Genomic DNA, 26,050 nt, shown 5'->3' with positions numbered 1-26,050 from the left:
GGTTTAAAAAAGGAAACTGTCATATTCAGGATTACTTCGATCGGAAAGCTATGTGAGTTACCTTTAGCTGACAATACTCTTCCATAGTCATTTATTAACAAAACTGAAAGGGGCCGGATTGTACGGGTACATTAATTGTATATTTTTGGTAGTGTTAATTTACTCAGGCCCATTTCAAGGAAACAAAAGAAATAGAACTGGTGAACTCTAGTGCCTAGTGAATTGGTGAAGAACCTCTGAAAATCGAGTAACTTCTTCTTTAGTTGGAAAATCAGGTTTACATAGGTGTACAAAGAGTATGGATAAGTAGACACATTTCATTATGCACAAAATATGTTCTCTGGAAGTGTGGATGTAAATATAATACTGCTTACTCGTGTTATAACTGAGGTGATTGTGGCTTGCTTGGAATTGCTTTATAATTGCAATGTGAAGATGCCAGATCCCATCAAATTAAAATATCGAGTGTCATCATGGTATGTGTTGTTTTGGTTGTTCTCTTCTCCATCTGTGATTTTACAGACTTCTTCATGAAGGTTCAGATAACATATTTCCTCTTTGGGTTACTTCTAGGAAATTTCCAGTTGTTATAGCTAATGTGCATGGGCTCTTTTAAGAAATGTATATGTTCTGATGGTGTTTTTAGTATAAGATTTGGATGAAACTCTGACTAACCGATGAGTTACTGCTAAGTCTATCCCTCAGACTTTCTCAATTATGTGTGTATATACATGCTTTTCTATTCTGTAACCCTCTGTCAGCTTTACCTAAACAATCAAGTGTTGGTCTGTTGCTCTATTCCTTCCAGCACCTGCGTAGGTTCTAACTGGTTATCATAATGTCACTATTACCCTGCATTTCTGTCCTCTCTGTCCTTAATTCACGCTATATTCTCAGTTTGCATAAACTATTTTATACCTATAATAGACTAGGAGCTCTTTCATAATAGGATAGCCACATCAAGATTTTGTATACGAAGTAAGGGCTATATATTTATCTAAAGAATAATAACAGTATCAGTTGTCACATCTTCTATGTGCAAAATACACAGTTTGTGAAAAACTGTTCTGGGGCTTTATATTTAAAATATATATTTATGTTCCATGGGATTGTTGAAAAAATTAAATAAAACTACATACAAAAGCTCGCAAAGTATAGTTAGCACTTCATATATATTAACTATTATGATATGCTTCTTATAATAATCCTGCTAGGGAGACATTAATATTTCCATTTTTTTCAGAGGCTCGGCACGACTAAATATGTTGTCCATAGATATTCCTTCCCACTTTCAATAAGAGTAAAACTCTGAAAAAAGAACAAATGACCTACAGAAAACATTTAGTATATGAATATGCATTTCCTATATTAATATTCATGTTAATAAGTGATTATAAGATACAGTTCTGTAGATTTGGGGAATGATGATTACAAGAGTTGTTTTTTCAAATGTTTATGTCATTGTGATGCATATGTGTAGTTCAGAACTAAAAAAATCATTATACTGATACTCCCACAGAATTGCAAATCAATTGCAGTTCTAAGTCATGCATTAGAGATGCCTAAGTAGAAAATATACCTATTATAGGAGGTGCATATTATAAACATTTTACTTGTTTTATTATAATTTTTAACATGGTCACTGGGTGATTAAAAATTATTATTTCATTTCACAGCTGCACTACAGCATTTTAAAAAGTCAGAGTTCTAAGTCTATATGGATTCCAGCGAACATAACATATATATATATATACCTATATAAATATACCAGTTTTTTCCTAGGGCATTATAGGTAATATAAAAAATACTTTATTTACTTCTTTTTAAAAGTTATAGGTAAGCCACAGTTTGTTTCGTGAGATTAAGAGTCACTTATGGTTTGTCTCCCTCCCTATCCCATCTTGTTTCATGGATTCTTCTCCCAAACTGTGGGTTGCTGGGGGGAGGGGGGTTGGGAGAAGGGGGGAAGGTTATGGACATTGGGGAGGGTATGTGCTTTTGGGTAAATTGGAAGGGGAGATGAACCATGAGAGACTATGGACTCTGAAAAACAGTGTGAGGGGTTTGAAGTGGCGGGGGGGGTGGGAGGTTGGGGTACCAGGTGGTGGGTATTATAGAGGGCACAGCTTGCATGGAGCACTGGGTGTGGTGAAAAAATAATGAATACTGTTTTTCTGAAAATAAATAAATTGGAAAAAAAATTTATCAGTTAAAAAAAAAAAGAAAAAAAAAAGAAAATTAAGTATGAAATGAAAAAAAAAAAAAAAGTTATAGGTAAGCAAAATTTCCTGAATGTGTGATTTTATGATACTAAATTTTCTCCATTTCTCCATAGAATAATACTTTGCAAGAGTTAATCTACTAAATACTGTCATTTGTAAACAGGTTTTCTAGGGAAGGGTTCCAGGGATAACAGGAAATGCAGGGTTGACAGAGTTAATAGGTTTCTTAAAATGGGATTTCTCAGAATCTTTATTATGCAAATGCAGCTTCAGTTTTTAAAAAGGGGATATAGTATGCAGTGTGTCATATATATGTATGTATAGATGATAAATATGTAATACATCTCTCTCTATCTCTGTATCTGAGTCTCTTTATACACAGACTTTCTTAACCTTAGCTCTATTGATAATTTAGGCTGGACAGTTTTTTGGTGTGTGTGTGTGGGGGGGGCAGCTTAGCACTATCCCTGGCCCCTATCCATTAGATACCAGAAACACCCCTCCCAACATTTCCCCAGGTGTGATAACTAAAAATGTCTCCAGGCATTGCCAGATATCCATATATCTTGAGATCATTTCTTACTAGTGTAGTAATGAACTGGAGAGAGGAAGGGCTCACACAGAGATGATGAGCTTTCACAGGGCCTTTTGAGCAGATACTCACAACACTTGAGCTCACCACAATAGCAATAGGAGGTGCCTAGGAAATTATTACAGTAGTGCAATACATACTCAGTTAATTTTATGATGTTATGATGTAATATTTCATCTTTTTGCTTGTTTATATTTATCTAATTTAAATATAGCTGCAAATGGTGCTATACATGGTCTTTAAGTTTGTGTAAATAAGTTTTGGTAAATTTTAACTTTTTAAAATAGATTTGAAAAAAAATTAAAAGATTTGTGTATATTTTATGGGAGTAAATGATGAAATAGACTAGTATGTACGTATATTTTATGGATTCATGACTTACCTAGCTTTCCTTAATTTTTGTGATATTTTTAGGCTACATGGTTCACCTGTGAGTTTTTTCAAATTGTCACAAATCTCAAAAAATTTTTTTTCTAATTTATATATATGTATGTGTATATGGGGGGTGTGTATGTATGTATGTGTATATATACATGTGGTCCAATGCAGTTCAAAGCAGTGTTGTTCAATGGTCGACTGTACATATGAAAATTTACTATGAGTGTCTTTGATATATCAGGCTTTCTCTAACATTAAAAAGCTGCCTATTGCTGTACATCTCCACTAGATCACCTTCTTAAAATTGCTTAAAAATACATAAATCTACAATTCCCTTAAAACTGGTACTAGACTGAAGAGCTGGTTTGATTTAAACCAAGCTGACCTTTCTAAAAGTATTAGTCAAAAATAAACACATAAGTTTTGGTGCTTTTCTCACAGAGTTTGGACAGCAGAAGGGACAGAACAATAGATGACCAGCTGTCTATTCTTGTCTAGGATCACAAAAGCTCTTCAGAGGTCTCTTGAGAGTTCTTCAGGGAAAAGGGCCAGTAGAAATTTAATGCAAGCTTATCAGTCTATAAAGTGCAGCAACTCCTTTTGAACAAGTGTGGGGGGGGTGTGCATGTGGTAAAACTAATTAATAGTTACGATTTTGGAAATGAATTTCCAACTAGACAGAAATAAGCACTCAAAAATCACTACTTGAAGCCCAATTTTAATATATGCAAGATAACAAGCAATATAAAGTACTCATGAAAAAGAGAACCTAAACCACTTTCACATTTCTTTAGGAAAATAATTTTATTTATTGCTAGAATTGACTTTGACTCTTCATCAAATCATTGTAAAGGGAGTATTCCAGGAGAAACGGAAAAGGGGAAGAGAAAACATGCTAATGAAGTCTATGGATGATACAACATTTTTGAGAATTTAAAATGCAAACTTTGTCTAATGAAACCTAGGTAATGCAGATTAGACAGCAAAAGTCCATTATTCTTCCATTGGTGGGGTAAAAGGATATTGTTGAACTCTGTTTCTATGCTCTAGTCTAGGAAAAAAAAAAAATCCCTTGATTTCTGGGAATCACAGTATTCGGCATGGAAGGTGAGTTGAAGTGGCGTATTCCTGTCCCTTTAATTGTATCAAAACAATGGACGTCAGTGCACTGGATGATTAATAATTTATTTGAATGAAGGAATGAATACTGTTTGAATTCTGTGAGACCCAGAAGTATCCCCTAGGGCTCCAATGTAGTCTCTGATTTATGTCCCTACATGATTCTTTAATAAGCCCAGGTTGCTTAAAGAAGATTCTCCAATCTGAGCATATCCATTGCGGGTTACTCTTACTACTTTTCAACTACTGGTTCACTCAAGCCTTCAAAAAATATTACAGCACATGCTCATTTTACAGATGGTTGGAGAGAATATTTGAACGTAAGTTAAGACAACTGTCCTAGGCCTATAGGGGGCACTGGGTGGCTCAGTGGGTTAAAGACAACTGTCCTAGGCCAACTTTTTTTCTAATTAACTGTGTATGTAGTAGATCACTGGGCCACTCTGGCCCTAAGGTTCCTCAGTTGTGAAATAATCTTTTATTTTACTTTTTATTTTGTGTGTGAGTTTGTGTGTATGTGTGTGTGAAATAATTTTTAATTTTAAAGAGATGGGTAAAATTTCTAAAGGTGTCTCCAGTTCAAAAATTTTACAATTTTAGAACTGCAAAACTTATCCATAATCCCTATGAAATTTAAATAATTTCTAATTAAATAGATGGTAGTCCTTTCCCCACAAGAAAATCATTATTGAAAAACTGGCTTCAATGAGATAAAATTATAAAAATAATTAGTGAGTCAAATAATCTGTTTCAGTTGGACACTAGCGACATAATGCATGATTGCATTTTACATGCTTTATAAAGCCTGGTGAGACAGTATAGAATTGTTTAATAATGCTACAGTAGAAGGGCAGTGTCATGGGTATGAAATGAGTTGGATTTTTTAAAAATCCTGTATTTGGTTCCTATCTTAGTTCCCTCTACTTGCATGACCTTGTGACACACTCAATCTCAGTTCCGTATCTTAAACTGGAGATGATTGTAATAATAATAATATAAATAACAAATTTTAGAGGATTATTAATGGACGTTACAAAGATAGTATTTACAAATGGCTTGGCACAGATACCAGGTCCATATAAGTGGTTGTTAAGTGATGGCTGATTCTATAATAATTTGTATTCCCTCACTCTGAAACTACCAAGAACTGGAGTAGATAAAAGTTAAGCTTCAAAAGTGGTTTAAAATAGAATTAAAAATATACTTTAACCAGTTTCAAAAGGGATCTTGTTTTCAGCCAACAGATACATCAACATTTGCATGCTTGCTCAGCTTACCTTTCTTTGCAGACTTGAAGAATTTGAGATAGCAATTAAAACAAACACATGATTTTATCAATATATTCATGGACTTCTAAAAAATGAAAATCTTTTTTTAAATCTTTCAATGAAAATATCTATTTTTACATAGAAGTACGACCTGTTTTTCAGATATTTTTCTTTTATTCCCCTTTAGTGTTATTTTAAATTTTGAGATCTGAAAAGTCTTAGATTGGATTCTATTCCATCATTACCCATGAACAGGGAAGACAGGAATTTTGAACAGTCATTTTTGTTTGTTTCTGATTTTTGAAGGGGAAAATATTCATCACTGCAAAAATTTAAAGCACAGGAAAGTATCAAGAAACATGTGCAAGGGAAGGAGATATAATTTTATCACCAAGAGTAATACTATATGATTCTTTTTAAAAAATTTTTTAAAATACTATACAATGCTGATATTTGAACCATCTGTATATAAAATTGTGTTAAGGAAAGGGACATTATTTTTTGTACTTAATTTGTTTTATTCCTCCATTAAGCATTTTTTTTTAACTACTCTTGGCCTAAAAATACAAAGAAGTATGGAAATGTATTATTTGCATAGAGAGAATAATACTCCGTAAGAAACACTAAAATCAAAATGGAATTATTTACCATGCCAAAAGGAATCTATGCTCAGAAGCAATGAAGTTATTATAGAACAGGAAAATAATACACAAAATTCCTTAATGTGAGATCCGCTTTATATAAGGAAATTAAGTAAGGGAATCAGAGGTCGAATAGTGCTTTTGTATACCCAAAACTAAACTGGTCAAAGGACTAAAACATACATATATGTAATATGGGAAATGCTGCAATATCAAAGAAATGGACTAAAATATTAAAGGGTTTTATTCTGTTTTGATGGCCAAATTCCATCCTGTAAGCAGTGCCTTAGACGCTAATGACATACGATTTCTCACTGACAGATTTAACAGCATCAATAAGGCCTCTCTGTCCATTGCAGCAAATTGATCCTACATGACACTGACAAGGGCAGCCTGCACTTAATGACCTCCATCGCTGAAGGATGGAAATGAAAAATGACTGGAAGTACAAATAAATCTTGGAAAGTTTCCCTGAAACAGGTGTGTTAAAAGTGGTTCGTTTGAGAGATCATCACAAATATAAACTCAGTCTCCTAGCATACCTCACATACCAGGGTCTCACTCCTTGAATCTTGAATCACAGATTGCTTTAATTCCAACATCAAGACAATTTTATTCTTACTATGGAAATACAGAGTGACGGATCTCTCTGAAAGGCATGATTTCTTCACATTTATGCAGGTATCTATTTCTCATTTGCCACCAAAGGATTCTATATAAACTGATAACAAGTACCCATAAAATTTATTTTTGTTTCCCTCCTGGTTAGTATAGCCATCGATTATTTTCTCCTCCTCAATTATCAGGAACAAATAGAACATGTTTAACTTCAATAATAATGTCAAATGCATGAAATGATTGGACAAATGTTCCATTGATGTCCTTTCTTTGAATCCTGCACATGGTCTGAGGACACTAAGATTTGGGTGTATAGTTTTTTTTATCAATTCTTTCACAAACACATTAATTTCTTAATCTACCCCGATCTTGCTACTAATTTTTAAGAGAAAAATACACACTCTTTCTTTCAATGTATTCAGAAACTTTAACTCCCACCAGAGTAGATGGATGGGAAACATAAGGGAGTTTATAAGCAGCACACCAGATGAATGTAATAGTTACAGTTGCATAGTATCCTTTTATTTTCCAAAATAACTATGGATGTCTCCTATTATTCCTTATCAGGTTTCCTCTGAGGTCAGTCTTATTTTACAGATGAGAAAACTGAGATCAGAAAGGATAAATAATTTGCCAAGATCACCGAGCTAGTAAGTGGTAGAGACTGCGCTCAAATCCTAGCCTTCTGTCTTCCCAATATTCCACAATAAGGAGGGGTAAGTACAGTACTGGAATATTCAACTACTACTTATTTATAGTAGATTAGAATGGGTGACAACAGTAGGAGAAAGGGTTCATTAACAGTCTACTGTTTCTTAGGACTAGGTGGATTGTTAAAAAATAATCATGCCTCTATATTTTGAAATTTAGATTCTGTGAAGAAACAAAAATTCAAAGGGAAATGATTTTTCATGTCAATGTGTATCTGGGGAAGAATACAGAGGAAGTGGATTTTACAGAAGATTTTATAAAATATATGAGAATTTCTTCTGATTTCCTGTAACTACAAAGGGTCAACTATTCTTCAAGGTTCTAATTAAGACTCATATATTTGTTAAGAAAACAGAAACCAACATTTGGAGGCCCTACAACATGCAGAAGATTTTGAGGCATATTCTATCTACAGATAGTTTTAACTGTAGAGAAAAATGAAATTTGAAGTCTATGATAATATATCTAAAATCTATAAACTCCAAAAATTTGGTATTCCAGATCATAAAAAAGCAAATGAGTATAAAATTGTGGCTTAGACACTAAGTTTCTTCATTTCTCACATATCTATTCAAAATTGAGTTTCAAAGTTGATAAAAACATACAACAAAATTGTACAAGAAGAAAACATGACATTTGGTGGCATATAAAGAACCACCATCAGATTGAAGAGCCCATGACTGGACACATGTTAATTTCTGTAGTACATATGTCAAATGAATCATTATTTAAAAAATTTAAGAAAACTTACCTGTTTCTTATCTCGAATTGAAGCATCAAGTGATAACTGTCTATCATATAGATTGAAATAATTGTCCTTTTCTGTTAAGAAAGTAGTCTGTAATTTTTGATATTCTTGAGCTAAACGTAGATTTTCTTCTAGAGAATCATCTTGTATTTTCTAGAAGATGAATATATATTTAAAACCATTTTAATTTCCTTGAATTTTTTCAACATCATTTGAATTATCTACAAATATTATATTACATATTATAGAAAAATAAAGTCAAAAAGGTACTTCCCCGATACCAATATCCTTCTTGGGTTTAATAATTTTCTTTCTTGATGCACCTATTTCTTTTCTTTCTTTTTTGAACACTGATTTGTCAGAGTATCTCTGACTTTTGTTCTCCCTCTTTCCCAGACTTCCCTCCACAATGCCTTGGGAAGTACTCAGTCCTGAGATGCTCTACTCAGCTTCCTATGAGACTTCTTCCAGTTTACAACCCCTATTCCTTTCCCCAAACTCCAATGCTCAAATAGGTAGAAGACACTTAGAAGCTTAGAATTCTATCTCCAAGAGGTTCAAGGTGGTGGCACTCACTGAAATCATAGAGAATTAAAGGATAAAAGACAAGGAATACAACATTTACAAGTACAATGAGAGAGCGATTATTTGATCCTACTATACATTAGCTATATTAAAAGTTAAATCTGTGAGCAGTTGAAAACTTTATAACACCCCCTCATGACTAAACAAATTTATTAAATCTAATACGAGTCCCTTAGAATATAACTTTTGTAGTATTACCAATTGGCAAATTAGCTACCTATAATTTTGAACTAGATGTGTGAATTCAGTCCAGTTGCTGATTCTTTTTAACCTTTGTATCACATATAGTTTTCACTGGTGCTTCAAAAAATACAGAATTTATCAACAGCCTTAAATGTTTTCAAACCTGTTAATCTAATAGTTCATTTTATGGAAAATTTATTCTAAGCAAAAGGTGTTATTCACTAAAACTTTATTCATAGTAGCAAAAAGTTTGCAAAACACATAAAGGTGGATTAATCATAATGATGATAATGGTGATTAAATAACTAGATATAAAAATAACCATTGTGAAGCAATTAAAAATAATTCTTTGTGAAAACTGCCATATCAAACCTTTAGAATAAATTGCTTAAAAATATATTGCAGTATGAGAATGTGCATAGATGAAATGTAATTCAGCAGAAAACTGCCTATACAAATATTTCTGTATTTACACACTTGAAGATTTATTAAGGTCAACAAACATATTTCTCATAAAAGCCTGGTATCCATATTGATTCCTAATGATGAATACTATGTCATAGCTGTTCTTCAAAAAGTCAAAATGACGAACTGAGAACCCATTTTAAATGTTCTTGTCATAATTCTGGCACAGTAATTTCAAACTTTAGAAATTTTTATCTAATAAACTTACCTAAAATCACATAGAATTATCTTTTGGTAGGGGGACCAAATATCTATGAGTATTTTGCTTTGATGGAGCTACTTCTGAAGAAAAGGGTTGCAGTTCTTTTTGCTATCTTAACACTTACTAAAATCTAACTCTCAAGTGATTCAGTTGGATCTTTGATAAATGTTCTACTGAAGGTAGGAGGAGGAATCATTTTGAGTTATTTTTGTTTGTTTGATTTAACATAAGCACAGCCCTGATACCTAAGGTATTCTACTAGATTTCTTTCAAGCCCTAGGTGGCTACTGTAAACATTGCATTTGAGAGAAGTGGTAGGAAAGTTGTGGGATTTGCATTAAACCTCTTTCATGGAACTTTAGTGAGGATGTATTTGGTACTTTATGGTTTGCTCACTGTGTAAAATGCAGCTTTGCAAATACATATACCTTCATTTTCTGTATTACACCAATTCTTACTGCTTTGTATGCCATAATTAGATACCAAGAAATCAAATTGTGCAGTTGTCAATGAATCTTCAAAACATTGTTACATCAGTCATGATATTTTACATTGTCATTTCTCAATAATGAATTTATAGAAGGATTTGCCAATTTACTACCTATTCCTGAAAGTCAGTAACCTTCAGATGTCCAATGAAGTTTCAGGTTTATAAAAATTTTAAATAATGGTATTCTACTGACACTCTTTGAAAAAAAATTTGTATGCTTAACTTTACAACTTTGACTTAATTTTAATAATAGTATTATTACATGTGAGTGAAACAAAGAGGGAATGATACTGGTGGAAATATGTCCAGGGGAAATAATATTACCACTACCAGAGTTGAAGAGCTTATAAAAGATTAACAGTAGGAGATATTTAACAAGGGCACAAAAGTTGGGGTCAGAAATATAATCAAAGACAAGAAGAAAGCAGAAACTAACAAGAGAATAAGAGGACTTCTACATGCTTTTAAATTCAAATCCAGCTGAATCTTATCAGTAAAATCTTTTTCTTAAGGTCTTGGCTAAATGTAAACTTGAAAAAAATTTTGTTCCTAAAACCATTAAAGAAAAATTTGGTTGCTATATCTCTATGTTAAAGTAATTGTGTTTTGAGTTTACAGTGTTATTTCATTCACTCATTCATTCATTTTCATTAATTACTTATTCAAAACTTTGAATTTAATAACTACTATATGCCAAGCTCTAGAATATAATGGTGAATCTTCGAAATTCATAGTCTTGTGGTAAAGACTTGTATTGTAAATCACAGAGGGGCACCTGGGTGATTCAGTGGGTAAAAGCCTCTGCCTTCTGCTCAGGTCATGATTCCAGGGTTCTGGGATGGAGCCTCACATGGGGCTCTCTTCTCAGCAGAGAGCCTGCTTCCTCCTCTCTCTCTCTCTCTCTCTCTGCCTGCCTCTCCACCTACTTATGATCTCTGTCTGTCAAATAAATAAAATATTTTTAAAAAATCACACAAATATATAATTAGAATGTTGAATATATATTACTTGATATTATACTACTTGAGAAGTAAAGATTTGAAAGAAGTATATAAAGAGCACTTACACAGTATATTTTTGCACTGAACATCATTCTAAGGATATAGCACATGTCCAGCCTTAGCAAGAGTTTTTTTCTCTAGGTGTGTCATTGACTTTCACAAGGTATGGAACCCCTTGAAACATAACATTTTTCTGGGGTTACCTAATTAGCCCATGATACCCCAAATACTGAGAAACCATACCTAAAGAAAGAACTGGCTTCTCCTTCTGTCACCAAAAATGCTGAAAATTGAAGGCAGATTGAGACCCCAAGATATACAAATGGTAGGTTCTCCATTTTCTTCTTTACTTGACCTTTTATTTTTTAAACCATGTATTTCATCTTGGACTTTTCCTCCATTTTCAGTTTATTTTTCTCAGTCTTTCCCTTCTCTTTCCCTCTCATATGGGGCAAATAAAGAATAGGGAATTATATAATTAGAGGACTGGGTTCTTTTTCTACAAAACAGTAGCTCATCTATTTATGTTTTGCCCTGTGACACAGAAATAAGAACTTAGAAATAGGGCTGAAGTTGAATGTGGACTTACGAATTCTACACACAATGGAAAGAATTAAGACAAAAGCAATCATCTCAGTTACATTATTATCCTCATTTTACAGAGAAATGAAGGCAAGAAAAGTCAGGTAAGGCAAACTGTATTTTCCAAAAAAGACAACAGAAGTACTTTCACATGTTGTTCCAGATCTTGTTACTTCCTATCAAGAAGAATAATGTTTTTCTCTTCCCCTTGTACCTGAGTAGACTTGTGGTTTCACCAGCCAAAAGAGTATGATGGAAAGGATACTACACTTGATCTTAGCCAAAAGGCCGAGAAGCGATACTATGTAACTTTCCAGGCTAGTTTATTTAAAAATCTGATTTTAAAAAAGAAGCCAGTTTGTTTGTTTGTTTTACAGATCTTATTTATTTATTTGACAGAGAGATATCACAAGTAGGCAGAGAGGTAGACTGAGGAAGACTGGGAAGCAGGTTACCCACTGAGCAGAGAGCCTGATGTGGGGCTCGATCCCAGGACCCTGAGATCATGATCTGAGCTGAAGGCAGAGGCTTAACCCACTGAGCCACCTAGGTGCCCCAGAAACCAGTTTATTTAAAGACAAACAAACCAGTCAACATCTGCCTGGCCCTCTCTTTGGGGACATTCATCCTTAGAACCAGGTACCATATTACAAGGAATCCAGACCTCATGGAGAAGTTATGTGTAAGTGTTCCAGCAAACAATCCTACCTCAGGTAGCAAATAACAGTCAGCATCACTCATAAATAAATGAGTCATTTGAAGACGATTCCAATCCCTAGTTTCTGAGTCACCCAGCTGATGGTTCAGAAAGTGTGAGATAAGAGACAAGCAGGCTCTGCTGTGTCCTGCCCAAATTTCTGACACATAGAACCATGAGCCTTAAAGTTTGGAGGTATCTATTATGCAACCATGGTGACTGAAACACCCAGACCTCTTGTGTAAGATTACACACATACTAAATGGAGACTTGAGCTGTTCATCCAGGCAGACTGGCCCTAGATCCCATACTCTTCACCATCCAATATATTTCCTTTGTAAACTTGAGCCACCACTCAACACTATGCAGCATTGTCTTTATAAAACCCAATGATATTAAACAACCAAATAACAGAATTACCTTGTTCTGAACCTACTTCCACCAAGCAACTCTCTTTTTATAATCTGGCTAACTCAGCTTGTTGACATAGATAAAATGAGCTGCTGAAGGAAACTGGAACTTGGTCCCCTTAAAAGCCACTTTTTATTATAAGTCAGTATGGGTATGTTGGTTATATATAACCAGTCTCTTCGTTTTTTGTTTGTTTGCTTGTTTTACCTACACAATTCCATAGTCCATGATTTGATTAGGACTGATGCATTCACTGCAAGACCAAGTGCCCAAATGATTAGACTTTTACAGCTGAGGACGCACAATTCTGGACTACGGTTGATGCAACAATGCTACCCATTGGCTCTAATGGAGGTCCAGCCAGATACACTTACCCTGGAGAAAGTCTAAACATATTTGAACATTTTTAAAAATTTTAATGTGGATTAATGGCAAAGGAGATTACAAGACAGAAACTTGATCTAAATATTCTGGAGAGATGCTTATGATTAAAGTATTTGCACTGTGCATGTATATGTAGAAGACCTACATAGCTATTTACAAATACTTTGTTATTCAAATAGTCCTAGTGTCCATACCTAAATTTATGGTAATGTATCAGCTGCACCCTCAGTCATTATTAATACAGGCTTTTGGATCCAGTTTTCCAGGCAGGGGGACTATAATTACATATTGTAAAAAAGTTGTCATCTTTGACCCAGTTCTAATTCTAAGTGTCCCATCCTGATATGATTATGTGTGGCTGCCTCAGGTGATCTTTCCTGATGGTATGTCATCTCCTGATTCTTGGTTATTAGTAGTTTACTGTAGAAGCTCCTTGCTATTTCCACATCCTGCCGGGGCTTTGCTGGCTGTTAGTGACACATCTGTCCATGTTCTTACATAGATTGCACCGCACTCACTGGAGTCCCGTGGTTGGAAAAGATTGACTTCCTGCCAGCAGCACCAGAAAACAAAAATTGTATTGTGGTATTTACAGATTAATTTACTCCAGAGTATCCTCATGTTTAGCTTTTGTTCATTCAATCATTTGTTCATTAAACCCTGAGTAAGTTTATTCTCTGGGTCCCATTCCATGGCTACCCCAAGGATTAATAAGAATAGAATGTCACCCTTTTCACCAGGAATTAGAAGCTAGAGTAGGAGGATGCAGAAGAGTAATCAAGTCTATTTAGAGGTATCTTTTGAAGTACTTATAATCAATTCTACCAGGTGGAACTGATTCCACTAGATGGGGGAGTTGGTCAGAAAAGGCCTCATAGAAAAAATAATCAGAGATTTGAATCTTAGAACAGTCTTTTATTTGGCAGGGATCAAAACTCTCCTGCTACGTGGGTCAATATATATTTGAGCAAAGCTGGGTGAGTCAGTCAAGAGGAATGTTTTTATGGCCCCTTTAGGACTATTAGATTGTTGTTACCTATGACTTGTGAATTAGGCTTTCATGGATTGTGTTAAATGTTCTGTTATCTCTAGGCTTTAAAATATTACTATGCAAACAATGAAAAGTACCCATATATTTAGTATCCCACTGATGCAAAGCATCATAAATAATGCTCCATTCCAAGCACCAGTGTTTCAGTAGCACATGATCTTGTACATATGTTCATGCATTAAACCAGTGATATCATACTATTAAAATCCACATATGCCTTTGGCACATCTCTGCCAGTTTAGGACATTGGATTGGTAGTTTTGCGTGCAGTGACCCTTTGATATTATTCAAGTAGGCAACAGTACTGAGACTAATTCATGGAATGTGCAGGGGATAGAGTTAAGAATAAAGGAGACCTAGAGGCTTGAAGTCTCTTTGTGAACACTGTCACTTCAAAAGCATTCCCTTTGATTAATGGGAATTAGCATGGTGAACATAAATGCCTGAAAAACATGCCAGTTTTCTAATGATATAACAGACATGGAGAAAGCATATATATAGGTGCATCACCTACTGTGTGCAGAGAGGCATTACTGTATTGCTGTTCTCTTAAAATCTATACACCAATTACTACAGAAAACAAGAGTCCTCCCCAGTGTTTCCAAGAAGCAAGTCTGTAAGAATGATATGTGTCGATACCCTGAAGCCTCAAAGGAGCAAATAACTGTTCTAACTCTCCCAGGACCCACTTCCTTGTCTGTGCTGCCATGGAAACCAGTCTCTTGTCCAACATGAGTTCTCTGATAATTAGTCTTGAACATTCTTGATTTTTAAATGAACAAATCAGTCCTCCGCATCAAGGTTGTTACGTGCCTCAGATTCTATATATTACCATGTTTGACAGAATGCTCTCTATCCAGTAATTTATTCAAAATGCTTACTGAGCAACTGGTATACACAAAGCACTCTTGAGGACACTCTGAGAGGTCAAATAGCACCTGTCCCTGCCAGGTTACTGGTAGATACTCCACTCCAGCACCCCCATACATGACTACATACATATATGATAAACAATCAGGACTCTTTATCTTAGCTCCCTGATGGGGTTACAAATATAGATGCTGTCAATTCACTCATAAAGTTCACCAACGGAGACTATGACATTGCCTCTTAAAGAATTCAGAAGTATCCACTGAGTACCCATTGAGTATTAATACTCTGTATTAACCCTGCTTGTTCCTTATTATTTTTAGATGCTGTTCATTGTAGATATTTGGCCAGGAATTATTGACACCAGTATGAAAAAATACACAATTTCAGGGCTGAGGAAGCTTGCAATCAGATAAGGAAACTGAGGCATTCACAAAGCTAACTACACCAGAATACATCATACATGAAAAAGGATAAGACATATCCAAATGATAGTAGTTCCATGAGAGATCAGTTCCAGTGAAAGTGATAAGCAAAGTTCCAAGGAAGAGTCATTTTTTAAAAGATTTTATTTATTCATTTGAGAGAGAATGAGTGAGAGAGAGAGCACGAGAGGGGAGAGAGTCAGAGGGAGAAGCAGACGCCCCGCTGAGCAGGCAGCCCAGTGCAAGACTGGATCCCAGGACTCCAGGATCATGACCTGAGCCAAAGGCAGTTGCTTAACCAACTGGAGCCACCCAGGTGCCCCAAGAGTCATCTTTTTAAAGCAGATTCTGAATATATTTCATATACAGAGTCCTGTCTATGTTATCAGCAGGAAAAATCTATCCTAGAGCTATAGATGCTTGTTAAATATTAAAAACCACATAATTAACGTGGGTGTATGTTGACTGTAGCATTTCTCCTATAACTACCTGATGTCTTTAGGAAATGCTTTACAGGGGTGCCTGGGTGGCTCAGTCGTTAAGCAGCTGCCTTTGGCTCAGGTCATGATTCCAGGGTCCTGGAATGGAGCCCAGCATCAGGCTCCCTGCTCAGTGGGGAGCCTGCTTCTCCCTCTCCTACTCCTCCAGCCTGTGCTCTCTCTTTCTCATTGTGTCTCTCTTTCTGTTAAATAAACAAATAAAAAATCTTAAAAAAAAAAAAAAAGAAATGCTTTACACATGCCACTTCCATTAGCTATTGAATTTCTTTCTGACCAGTTTTCTTCCATATAATGCATACCCCTCAAAGAATACAATGTAACTGATCAGAGAAACAAATTTTGTATTAAGAAAAAGAGGGTAAAAATTGGTGTCACATAATCTATATATACCAGTGAATTTTATCAAGGTGAAAATACATGATGTAAGCAATTATATTACATGCATGTCCTCTATAAGTGATAAACCACAGTAGTAATAATTCCTATAAATTTACTACTTATTAAGTAAACTTCAAATTTTAACCTTCAGTTAAATAATGTGTCCTCTAATATTGTTTAAGATGGTTAAACAGAAACATATTTGTATATCACTTCCTTGCTAAATATTTCTATGCGTTTTGTAATTTAATTGTATTTCAATTTGTCAATATTTTTAAAATATATATTTAAAGTCTGGTACTCTTTTCACCATGGCAGGTGAAAGACTGAACAATTTCCTCTTCATATGCACGTCCTGATTTGAATAGTTTAAGATTTAGAAAGGTTTCCTATTTACTCACATTTTAATGATCTACATTTCTACTTCACTGGTGGAAAAGGCTGATCAGTCACAGAAAGGTCAGTTAACACTAAATAGACCCTTTCTTTATGTAATTACAAAGAATAATATCTTTGGGCTGATGGCACTGCACATGGAGTGGGTGATGCAGAGAATTAATGTGCTGCCTTGTTGGCCCATGGGATGGAGATTCCAACACAATAACCACAACTTATTCTAATTATGCAGCTTTAAAAGGTCATCAGCAAAAAGAGTTAAGGAATTATCCACTAACTTTATCATAAAGTAATAATGTACTACATAAATGCAGAAACTGTAAGAACAGTACCTAGAAACTTTATTACAAATGTGAGACTGATCTAAGAGGTTCAAGTACATACAATATAGCATAAATTAACTAAATTCATTGAAAAATTAAAATATAAGATATTTTATAACTTTCTATTGCTATAGTCAAGTAACCTGAACTCACCTTTTATTTGTAGTAAATGTTTAATTTTGAAAATATGTGTGCTTAATGTCAATTTCATTGCCACATCCATGTAATATGAGAATTTAAATATTTCTTTTTAAAACCCATTTATAAAATCTTTATAAAATCCATTATAAAATAATGCTTGTTGATTACATTACACACAAATAGTAGAGAGGCACATGAAATAGAATATTAAAGTCCTTCTTCACAAATACAGCCATTTTCATACTCTAGACAGACAGTACTAGTTTATTCCAAGAGTTTAAGGAACAGAAACTTTTCAAAAACCCTTACTTGTCGATGAGGAAGTGGAGGCCAGGAAAATCAATATCTTATCTAACCTCACACAGGAAGAGAATATCAGTACTGCCAGAATACAATCTGATTTCAGCCTAATATCCTTTCTGGGACTATATCACTTCCTAATCTTGAATGTGAACTACAGGATGTGTTAGATTCTAGATTGATAGGTGTGAATGTTCTAATTTTTGGATATTTTATAGAATCACATCAGTCTTTCAAAATAAACTGGATGCTCACGGAGAAGAGAGCTTTTTGGAATTAAATATATATATAACTATATATAATTAAGTATATATTAAAAAATGCTTCAGTGTCTTTTTTCCTTGGGAATATGGGGTCATAAAAATTTAGGCCCAATTTCAGAAGTGCCAACTATGAAAAGTATAGTAAATTATTTGCATTCTAGTAAAATATCCTTGTAGATAAAATTATTACTAACTCTTTTTCTCTTCTGCTTCTTTCAGTTGGATAGTCTCCTTGCTGATAAACGACCATGAGCATCTCTGATCGCCTGATGTTGTTACTCATATTGGAGCACTGTCTAAACCTTTGTGACAGATCTCAATAGGATTAAAAGTACCTGAGGCAATTTTCTATAAATGCTCATTTTGAGACCCATCTAGTCCCCCAAGTAACTTAATCCCGATATGGAAAAAAAAATCACTTTCTTTTTTAAGATTGTATTTATTTATTCTACTGACAGAGAGAGAAAGCACAGCAGGGGGAGCCGCAGGCAGCGGGAGAGGGAGAAGCAGGATCACCCGGAGCAGGAAGCCCGAGGTGGCGCAGGATCCTTGGGTCCTGGGATCATAAACTAAGCAGAAGGCAGATACGTAACAACTGAGCCACCCAGATGCCCCCCAAAATCACTTTCTAGAAGAAGTTTCATCAAATTATGTCTTTCCAGCCAAATCTAGCCCACCGCCTATTTTTGTAAGAAGTGTTAGTGGAGCATTATTCCCTCGTTCATTTACATAGTGTCATGATTGCCTTTATTCTGTGGTGGCTGAGTTGAGTAATGGCAACAGAGACCAACTGGGTCACAAAGCCTAAAATACTCACTATCTTTTCCTTTGTACGAAAAGTTTGCTGAACCTTGCTCTAGTATATCAGTATCATGAAAAACAAAGTTTCAATCTAGGTCTCTCATTCAAGGTTGATTATGGCTGTACATATACCTGCACAAAGAGAAAGACTGCTGAAAGCATTTTGTTTTTCAAGCAAAGGCATATATTAAGGAGGCACAGCCTATTAATAATTCAAAAGTGTCTCCAAGACCTTTAAAATAAGGAGATGCTTGTGAGCTTTTTAAGTGCCCTCAAAATGGACACGATAACTTTGCAGAGAGTTGTCAGAGCTGTGAAGATACCATAAATAAGCCTGAATGCATCTACCCTACACCTTCTTCAATTAAATGTGGTTCGTGTAGGTCCTGCATTATAGGAAGCTAGAGGTCTGTTCATTGTTCTACTGTAATTTCTGATTTGGGGGTCCATGGTTAACTTTACATTGCTAACTTAAAGCTTAATTTTGCAGGTGACATAGATGTCCATTCATTTGCTGAATGGCTTAGTAAAATGTGGTGGTCACCTACCATGAAAGACTATAAAATGATTAGAAGAAAGGCACTAGCTATATATTATAGTAACACAGGATGATCTTTAAAATAGTATTGAGTACACAAGACAGAAACAGATTGATAAATACTGCATAATTCCACACACGAGAAAGTACCAATGAGAGCTGGAAAGAAACAACTGGGAATTATAGGTATGGGGAGGCAAAATAAATGAAAATGGAAAGATATGCAGGTTCTATATAGTCAGCAATGACAGCATTCTCTCTTAAAATGATTAAATGGATGGGTTATTAGATCTTACACATTTTTTTCAGGGTTTTAATGAAAACCCTTAATATAAGTCACCAAACACCAAACAACTCTTGTATATATCTCTGCAACATAAAGTCCCCCAGGGCCACAACCCTAAGATTTATTCTGAATATCAACTAGTCATGGTCATAACATATGAAGACATAAAGAAATCTGTCATTATAATTATTTACCAAATTTATAGTTATTTCCCTCTATGTCTTCCTTTTCTCTCATCTTTCATTTTTCTTCAACTTATTTATTCCTTTTTTTCCTATGTCCTCTTTTTTTCCTATTGCTTCATCCTCATTATGTTTGCCAAGCATGACCCCATTCAACTAAATTCCCCTTGTTATCATCCTTCCTGAAGATACTATTTTCCCTTCCCATCATTTCCTCAACCTATTTTTCTTTCCAAGTCACCATGGCATAAAAAATAGAAATGTCTCAAACAATGAAAAACATTTGGGATATAATGACTGCCCCATGTATTTTTTTTTTTTTTCAGATTATAAGACACTTCACAGAAATCTAAGACAATGAATAAAAGGTGAGATGTATATTGTGTAATTCACCTATGGCTGCTTTCATTTTGAAGGCTGGCAAGATATTCATTTGGATAGTGGTGGTGGAAAATGAATGAAACTGACAACGTTTGGTCTTTCTGGAAAGGCGGATTAGAGATAGTTTGCTTCTGTATCAATATGCCACGTTAGCCAGCATGAAGGCACAAGAGTGCCAATAAGTTTGCTTACGTAAGTATAGGACAAATACAATTATATTCTTATATGGAGATACATGTAAGTAGTTTTCTGTTTAATCTATCTAAAGACATGAAGAAAGCCAGAGAATAAAAAAATGTAAAACAAGCTAGAATCTCCTTAGCAGGGATGCAAAACAACAACAACAAAAAAACAATAAACCTGGCATTTATGTTATTGGGAAGTAATTCCTGATTCACTGATAGCAAATACTGCATGTATGTACTGATACATGGTGAAATGTGTAAAGATTAGAATTTTCAACTTGTCTTGGAAAACTGGCACTGGGTAAGGCCTAGTCAGTACTATACTACTGTACTATGTATAGCCGTCACTGCAATCAACATTATTTATTATAGTTATTATAGTTAATACCTTTGTATTAATTTCTTTCTATGAACTTTTTGTACCTTATTTTTTGGCCCAGTATATATTAGTATCTCAGTAAACATTATTGAATGACTAGATAAATGAACTATATTATACTCATGTCCCGTTGACACAGGGCAGAGGAAATAGGTGGGCTGAACATGAATAATTTTTATTTTCTTTAAGGATCTACTCCAGCCAAATGTTTCTTAAATAGGTGGACTTTTTGGAGTATTATAGTTGGAAGGCATTTTACGTGTTATCTCATTCTGTAGAGAAACATTTCACAATTCATTTTTACAACATAAAAACATAAAAATTTTGTCATTTACATTTTGACTGAGAAAAATAATAAGGTTTCCAGTTCTTTAAATCCTAGTTTACAAAAGCATTTTACTGTATAATCTCTCTGTGTTGTATTCCAGTTTACTTGTAGGTTTTCCTTGGAAGACTAACAGAAATCTAAACTACCTGCTTTGCTGCCTTTATACACTTTGCTAAGCTGTGTTCTCACAACCCAGGAGATTAAAATGAAAAAAAAAAATAGTAAGACAGTTTCACAAGAAATAACTATAACTTGATTTTTAAAAAATACAGAGGATCTTCTTGGTTGCAGACAGATAAGAACACTTAAAAAGAAAGCTTAAAAGTAATAAACAAGAGGGGCGCCTGGGTGGCTCAGTGGGTTAGCATCTGCCTTCGGCTCAGGTCATGAACTCAGGGTCCTGGGACTGAGCCCTGCATCAGGCTCCCTGCTCAGTGGGGAGTCTGCTTCTCCCTCTCCCTCTTCCCCCACTCCTTCTGCCCTGCTCATGTATGCACATTCTCTAGATCTGTCTCAAATACATGAAATCTTAAAAACAAACAATAGTAAATAAGAATACAGTAGCAGCATTCAAATTACTTATCCCAAAGATTTTTTAAAAAGCAAAACAAATTTCTCATGTATTTCAATGGCTTCATTATGGAGAAGTACTCTATGTTTTAAATTGAAACACTTTATACACTGTTCTCTCTTCAGATGAGACAGGCAAAGCTCCTCAGTTTCATAGGGTTCATCCTTTCTTTGTCCTGTGTTCCAAGTGCCATTCCTACTTCATACCTTTGCCAATATCAGACTTTCTCCCTCGTAAACATTTCTTTCTTTCAATTTTTCCAGGAAGAAAGGAAGGGAAGGTGGGAGGGAGAAAGGAAGGAAGGAAGAGAAGGGCGGGAAAGCCTCCTGGAATAAAATGCTATGTTCACTTCTGAAACCTTTCTTTGATCTCAGAGCAAATATTAGCCTGAGCATAGCCCTCAAGTGGAAATCAGTTCATTCATATGCCATTACGTGCTGAAATCTGGACTCCCCCAATGAAGAAACCACGAGCTTAAATTAGAATAAAATGACATTCATGGAAGCTATCTGAAGTCTATGAAGGCCATCTATTCTTCCAGGCGTCTGTGATCAAGTCAGCCCTTCAGAAGTGTGTCCTTGGGGGTTCTTATGGATAACTATTGGGGCTATCATCTCAGGAGCCTATGAATATGCTATCGTTCATGGCAAAGGAGATTGCAGGTGTGATTTAAGGACAGAACAGGAGCTGAAGGGATGATTTTAGATTACCTAGGTGGGACAATCTAATCACATAAATTGTTAAAATTGGAGAATCTTTCTGGGCCGAAGTTCAGAGAATGTAAAGGAAGATATAGGGCAAAATTAAAATGAAAGCAAGACTTGATCATCTCTTTTTCCCCATTTAAAGATGAAAGGAGGCTACCAGTCAAGGAATGCAAGCAGCCTCTGGAAGGTAGAAATGGCCTTCTGTCCATAGCCAGAAGGAAAACAGGGACTTAGTTCCCACAACTACAGGAAACTGAATTCTGCCAGGAATCTGAAACTGATGCTTCCAGGGAGTCTCCCACAACTTGATTTTAACCCAGTGAGACTCACTCAAGACTTTTGACATACAGAGCTGTGAGAAAATAACTTAGTATTATTTTAAACTTCTAAATTCACATGAATTTATTAAGGCAGCAACATAAAATTACCATGGTGACTCAGGTATTGTGTTAGGTCCTAGATTTATAAAAATTAATAATACATTACATAAAAACTGTTTGATGATGGAAAATCAAGCATTGATTCTTCTTTGCAACAAGTTCACTGATAAATGAATTTCTAAAACTACTGAATAATTCACTTATTTTTGTATAAAGCATTTATTCTGTCAGTGTGTGAAGTAACGTAGATTATGTGAATAACCACCAAAAAATCAATTCTAACATGATATAGACCACGCCATGAGCTCCCAACTAAATTTCTGCTTATGTTAAATGTACCAGATAGACTAAACTATTATGCTTATTTTGAAATATATTTATTCATTCACTTGACAATTTATTGATTATATATTAAAGGTCTATAATTAAGATAGTGAAGAAAATTTGGTTACATGTTTCTTCATAGTGATTAAATATAAACTTGAACATATTATGAATATCCTATTCTGTTAAGTACAAAACTCCCTAGTTAGTAATTTTTAAATGCTTAACGTGTCTATTGACGGTTGATCATGCAAATGATTTTGAAAAAAATGTTTATTTTGAAAAATTCTACTCGTACTAGTAGGAATTCAATTTACAATAATTAAAAAAAGCTCTTCTGTTAAAGAGATTATTTGTGTGGGATAAATTACTAAAAACAAAACAAAATATAGCAAGTAAAAAGGACACATCTTTCTATTACCTCTATTACCAAAAAAACTTTGTTTTTTTGTTTTTGTTTTTCTTTCCTTCTTAAACCTGGTCTGGGTCTGTTTCTGCCTGAGTATTTCTGAGCTGTCTGTTGATATGGTAATGGAACAGTACTTCATTCCAGTGGCAGCCAGGTCCAGCTTGACCCCTCTTTCCACATCAGATGCAGTTACTACAAGTAAGATTCAAGTATTGGTTCAAGTATGGTGATTTATACACCACAGGTCATTATAACTTTTGACAGTCTAAGAAGCTGTTGGGTGAGTAATTTCTTAAACTTTCAGAAATATTAACCAACTCTTACGAATATAAACAGATTGCTAGATTTCTAAGATAATTATATAGTTTTTATATCTATATACATAATACAAGGAGAATAAACTTGTCAAAACTGTTAAAACATCTAAATGGCAAAATATGTTTAAAGAAATTTTACTGTACTCTCTTAAATCTGGAATATATAGTCAATGCTCACCTAAATTCTGTTTTATTAAAAAATGCAAAACTTTTGCAGTTGGTATATATCCTTTATAAAAAGGTTGTGGCAAGTGTGTTTTCTATCCATTAAAATCTATGTTAATTACATTGATTTAATTCTTTTTTAATTGAGGGGCAACATACCTACATAGTTAAAAAGAATTTTTTTTTAATAAATGAACATCCCTACATTACCATCACCTAGATGAAAATATAGAAAAAATAACCCTCACCCCAAAAGCTTCGCTCATGTCCCTTTTCAGTTAATAATGAACCACACTCTCAACTCTTAAGTTTTGCTTATTTTCAGTTGTCATATAATTACAATCCCACAGTGTATACACTCTTGAGTCTGGCATCCATTGCTTATTACCAATTCTGTTAGATTCACTCACATTTTTCTGTGTGGCAACACTTTATTCATTACATTGCTATATATTATTCCATTGTATGAATAAACTACAGTTTATCCATTCTGCCGTTAATGAATTTTTGTGGGGGAGCTATTATGAATAAAGCTGTTAACGTTTTGTACAAAACATTAACGTATTTTGGACACATATATACTAAATCTTGACATCTAGAAGTCAAATCATACATACATTTAACTCTAGTTTGATAGTGTCAGCATTTTTTAAATGAGTATAGCAATTTATCTTCCCCACCTGAGATATTTGAGAGTTCCTGTTACTCTACATTCTTATCTATATTTTTAAATTTCAGCTATTTAAGTATTTAGAGACAAGTCATGATAGTTTTAATTTGCATTTCTATGATTATTATAATGACTTCCTTTTCATATGCTTATTGCCCCTTTGTATAGCCCTTTTTGCAAGTGATTTTTCAAGTGTTTGCCATTTTTTCTTAATTAAGCTGCCTATCTTTATTGTTCTGTTAGGGGTTCCTCATTTATTATGGATGAGAGAATTTTGCTGGATAAGTGTATCCTAAGTAGTTTTTCTAACTGTGGCTTGTCTTTTCATTCTTTAACGGTGTCTTGATCAATGGAAGTTCTTAATTTTAAAAGACTACAGTTTATGAACATTTTCTTTCACAATTGGTACTTGTATCTTATTTTAAACATCTTTGGCAACTCCAGAATAAATCAGATGTTCTCATCTGTTTTTCTCTAAAAGCTTTATATACCTTTCACAATTACATATGTAGTGGAATTGATTTTTATATATGTTGTGAAATAAAAGGTCAAGATTATTTTTTAGTATAGATACTTAATCACTCATATGTCATTTGTTGATTTTGTACCAGTTATTTTCCAATACATTCTCTTACACCATTTTGGTGGCATCTTTTTATAAATCAACAAGCCATGTTTACATACTGGGTCTGTTTCTGGAACCTCTATTCTACTGTATTTTTCTCTTATTTTTGCACCAATAGCACACTTTCTTATACTGTAGCCTTATAGTAAATCTGGATATCTGGTAGTGTAAGTCTCTAACTGTATCCTTCTTCAAGTATGTCTTCACTACACTTGACCTTTAGGGAGTCTCATACATTTCAGAATACTTATGCATCAATTTCCAAAAATTCTGCTTGAGTTTTTAATTTTGATTCCATTACCCGTATAAGTTAATTTGGAAGAATTCACATTCTTTAAAATTTGAAATTTCTAATTCATAAACTTAGTAGATCACTTCATTTGTTTAGAATATCTTTGATTTTTGTCAGAGACGTTTTGTAGTTTTCTGTGGAGAATACTGCTATATGTTTTGGTAGACACATACCTGGGCATTTGATGTTCAGCTATTCAATTATAAATAGTATCCATTTAAGATTTTATTTTATCGTTATTTATGGCTACTATATGGATAGGCCATAAATCTTTGTTTATTTTCAATCCACTGACTCCAATTCATGAATTAATTTTAGCATTTATCTGTAGAATCCATTAGACTTTCAATGTATAAATAATGTTTTCAAATAATCACAGCTTCTAAAGTCATTTTTTTCTCAGGTTAAACAAGTTATTTCCTATTTCTGGTTTGTTAGTTATCATAAATGGTCTTTAAATTTCACAAATCTATTTAGATTATTATGTGATCCTTTCCTTCCTTTACTGTTAATGTGATCATTTATATTTGTAGATTTTTTTTTAAGGATGAAAATTGCTTTGGTTT

General features: G+C 34.2%; 1 protein-coding gene and 1 pseudogene across 1 annotated transcript in view; both read right to left on the bottom strand.

Annotated features, from left to right (window-relative positions):
• CCDC178 (coiled-coil domain containing 178) overlaps positions 1 to 26,050 on the bottom strand; it is a 433,088-nt gene that overhangs the window by 151,253 nt on the left and 255,785 nt on the right. The window contains exon 19 of the mRNA XM_044244391.1: positions 8,301 to 8,450. Coding sequence (XP_044100326.1) covers positions 8,301 to 8,450 — 150 coding nt within the window. The remainder of the gene's footprint in view (positions 1 to 8,300; positions 8,451 to 26,050) is intronic.
• On the bottom strand, positions 12,031 to 12,105 carry LOC122903693 (annotated as a pseudogene).

Source organism: Neovison vison, chromosome 3 (genome assembly GCF_020171115.1).
Source record: "Neovison vison isolate M4711 chromosome 3, ASM_NN_V1, whole genome shotgun sequence".
NCBI classification, from domain to species: Eukaryota; Metazoa; Chordata; class Mammalia; order Carnivora; family Mustelidae; genus Neogale; species Neogale vison.
This window is presented reverse-complemented; position numbering and strand designations above follow the sequence as displayed.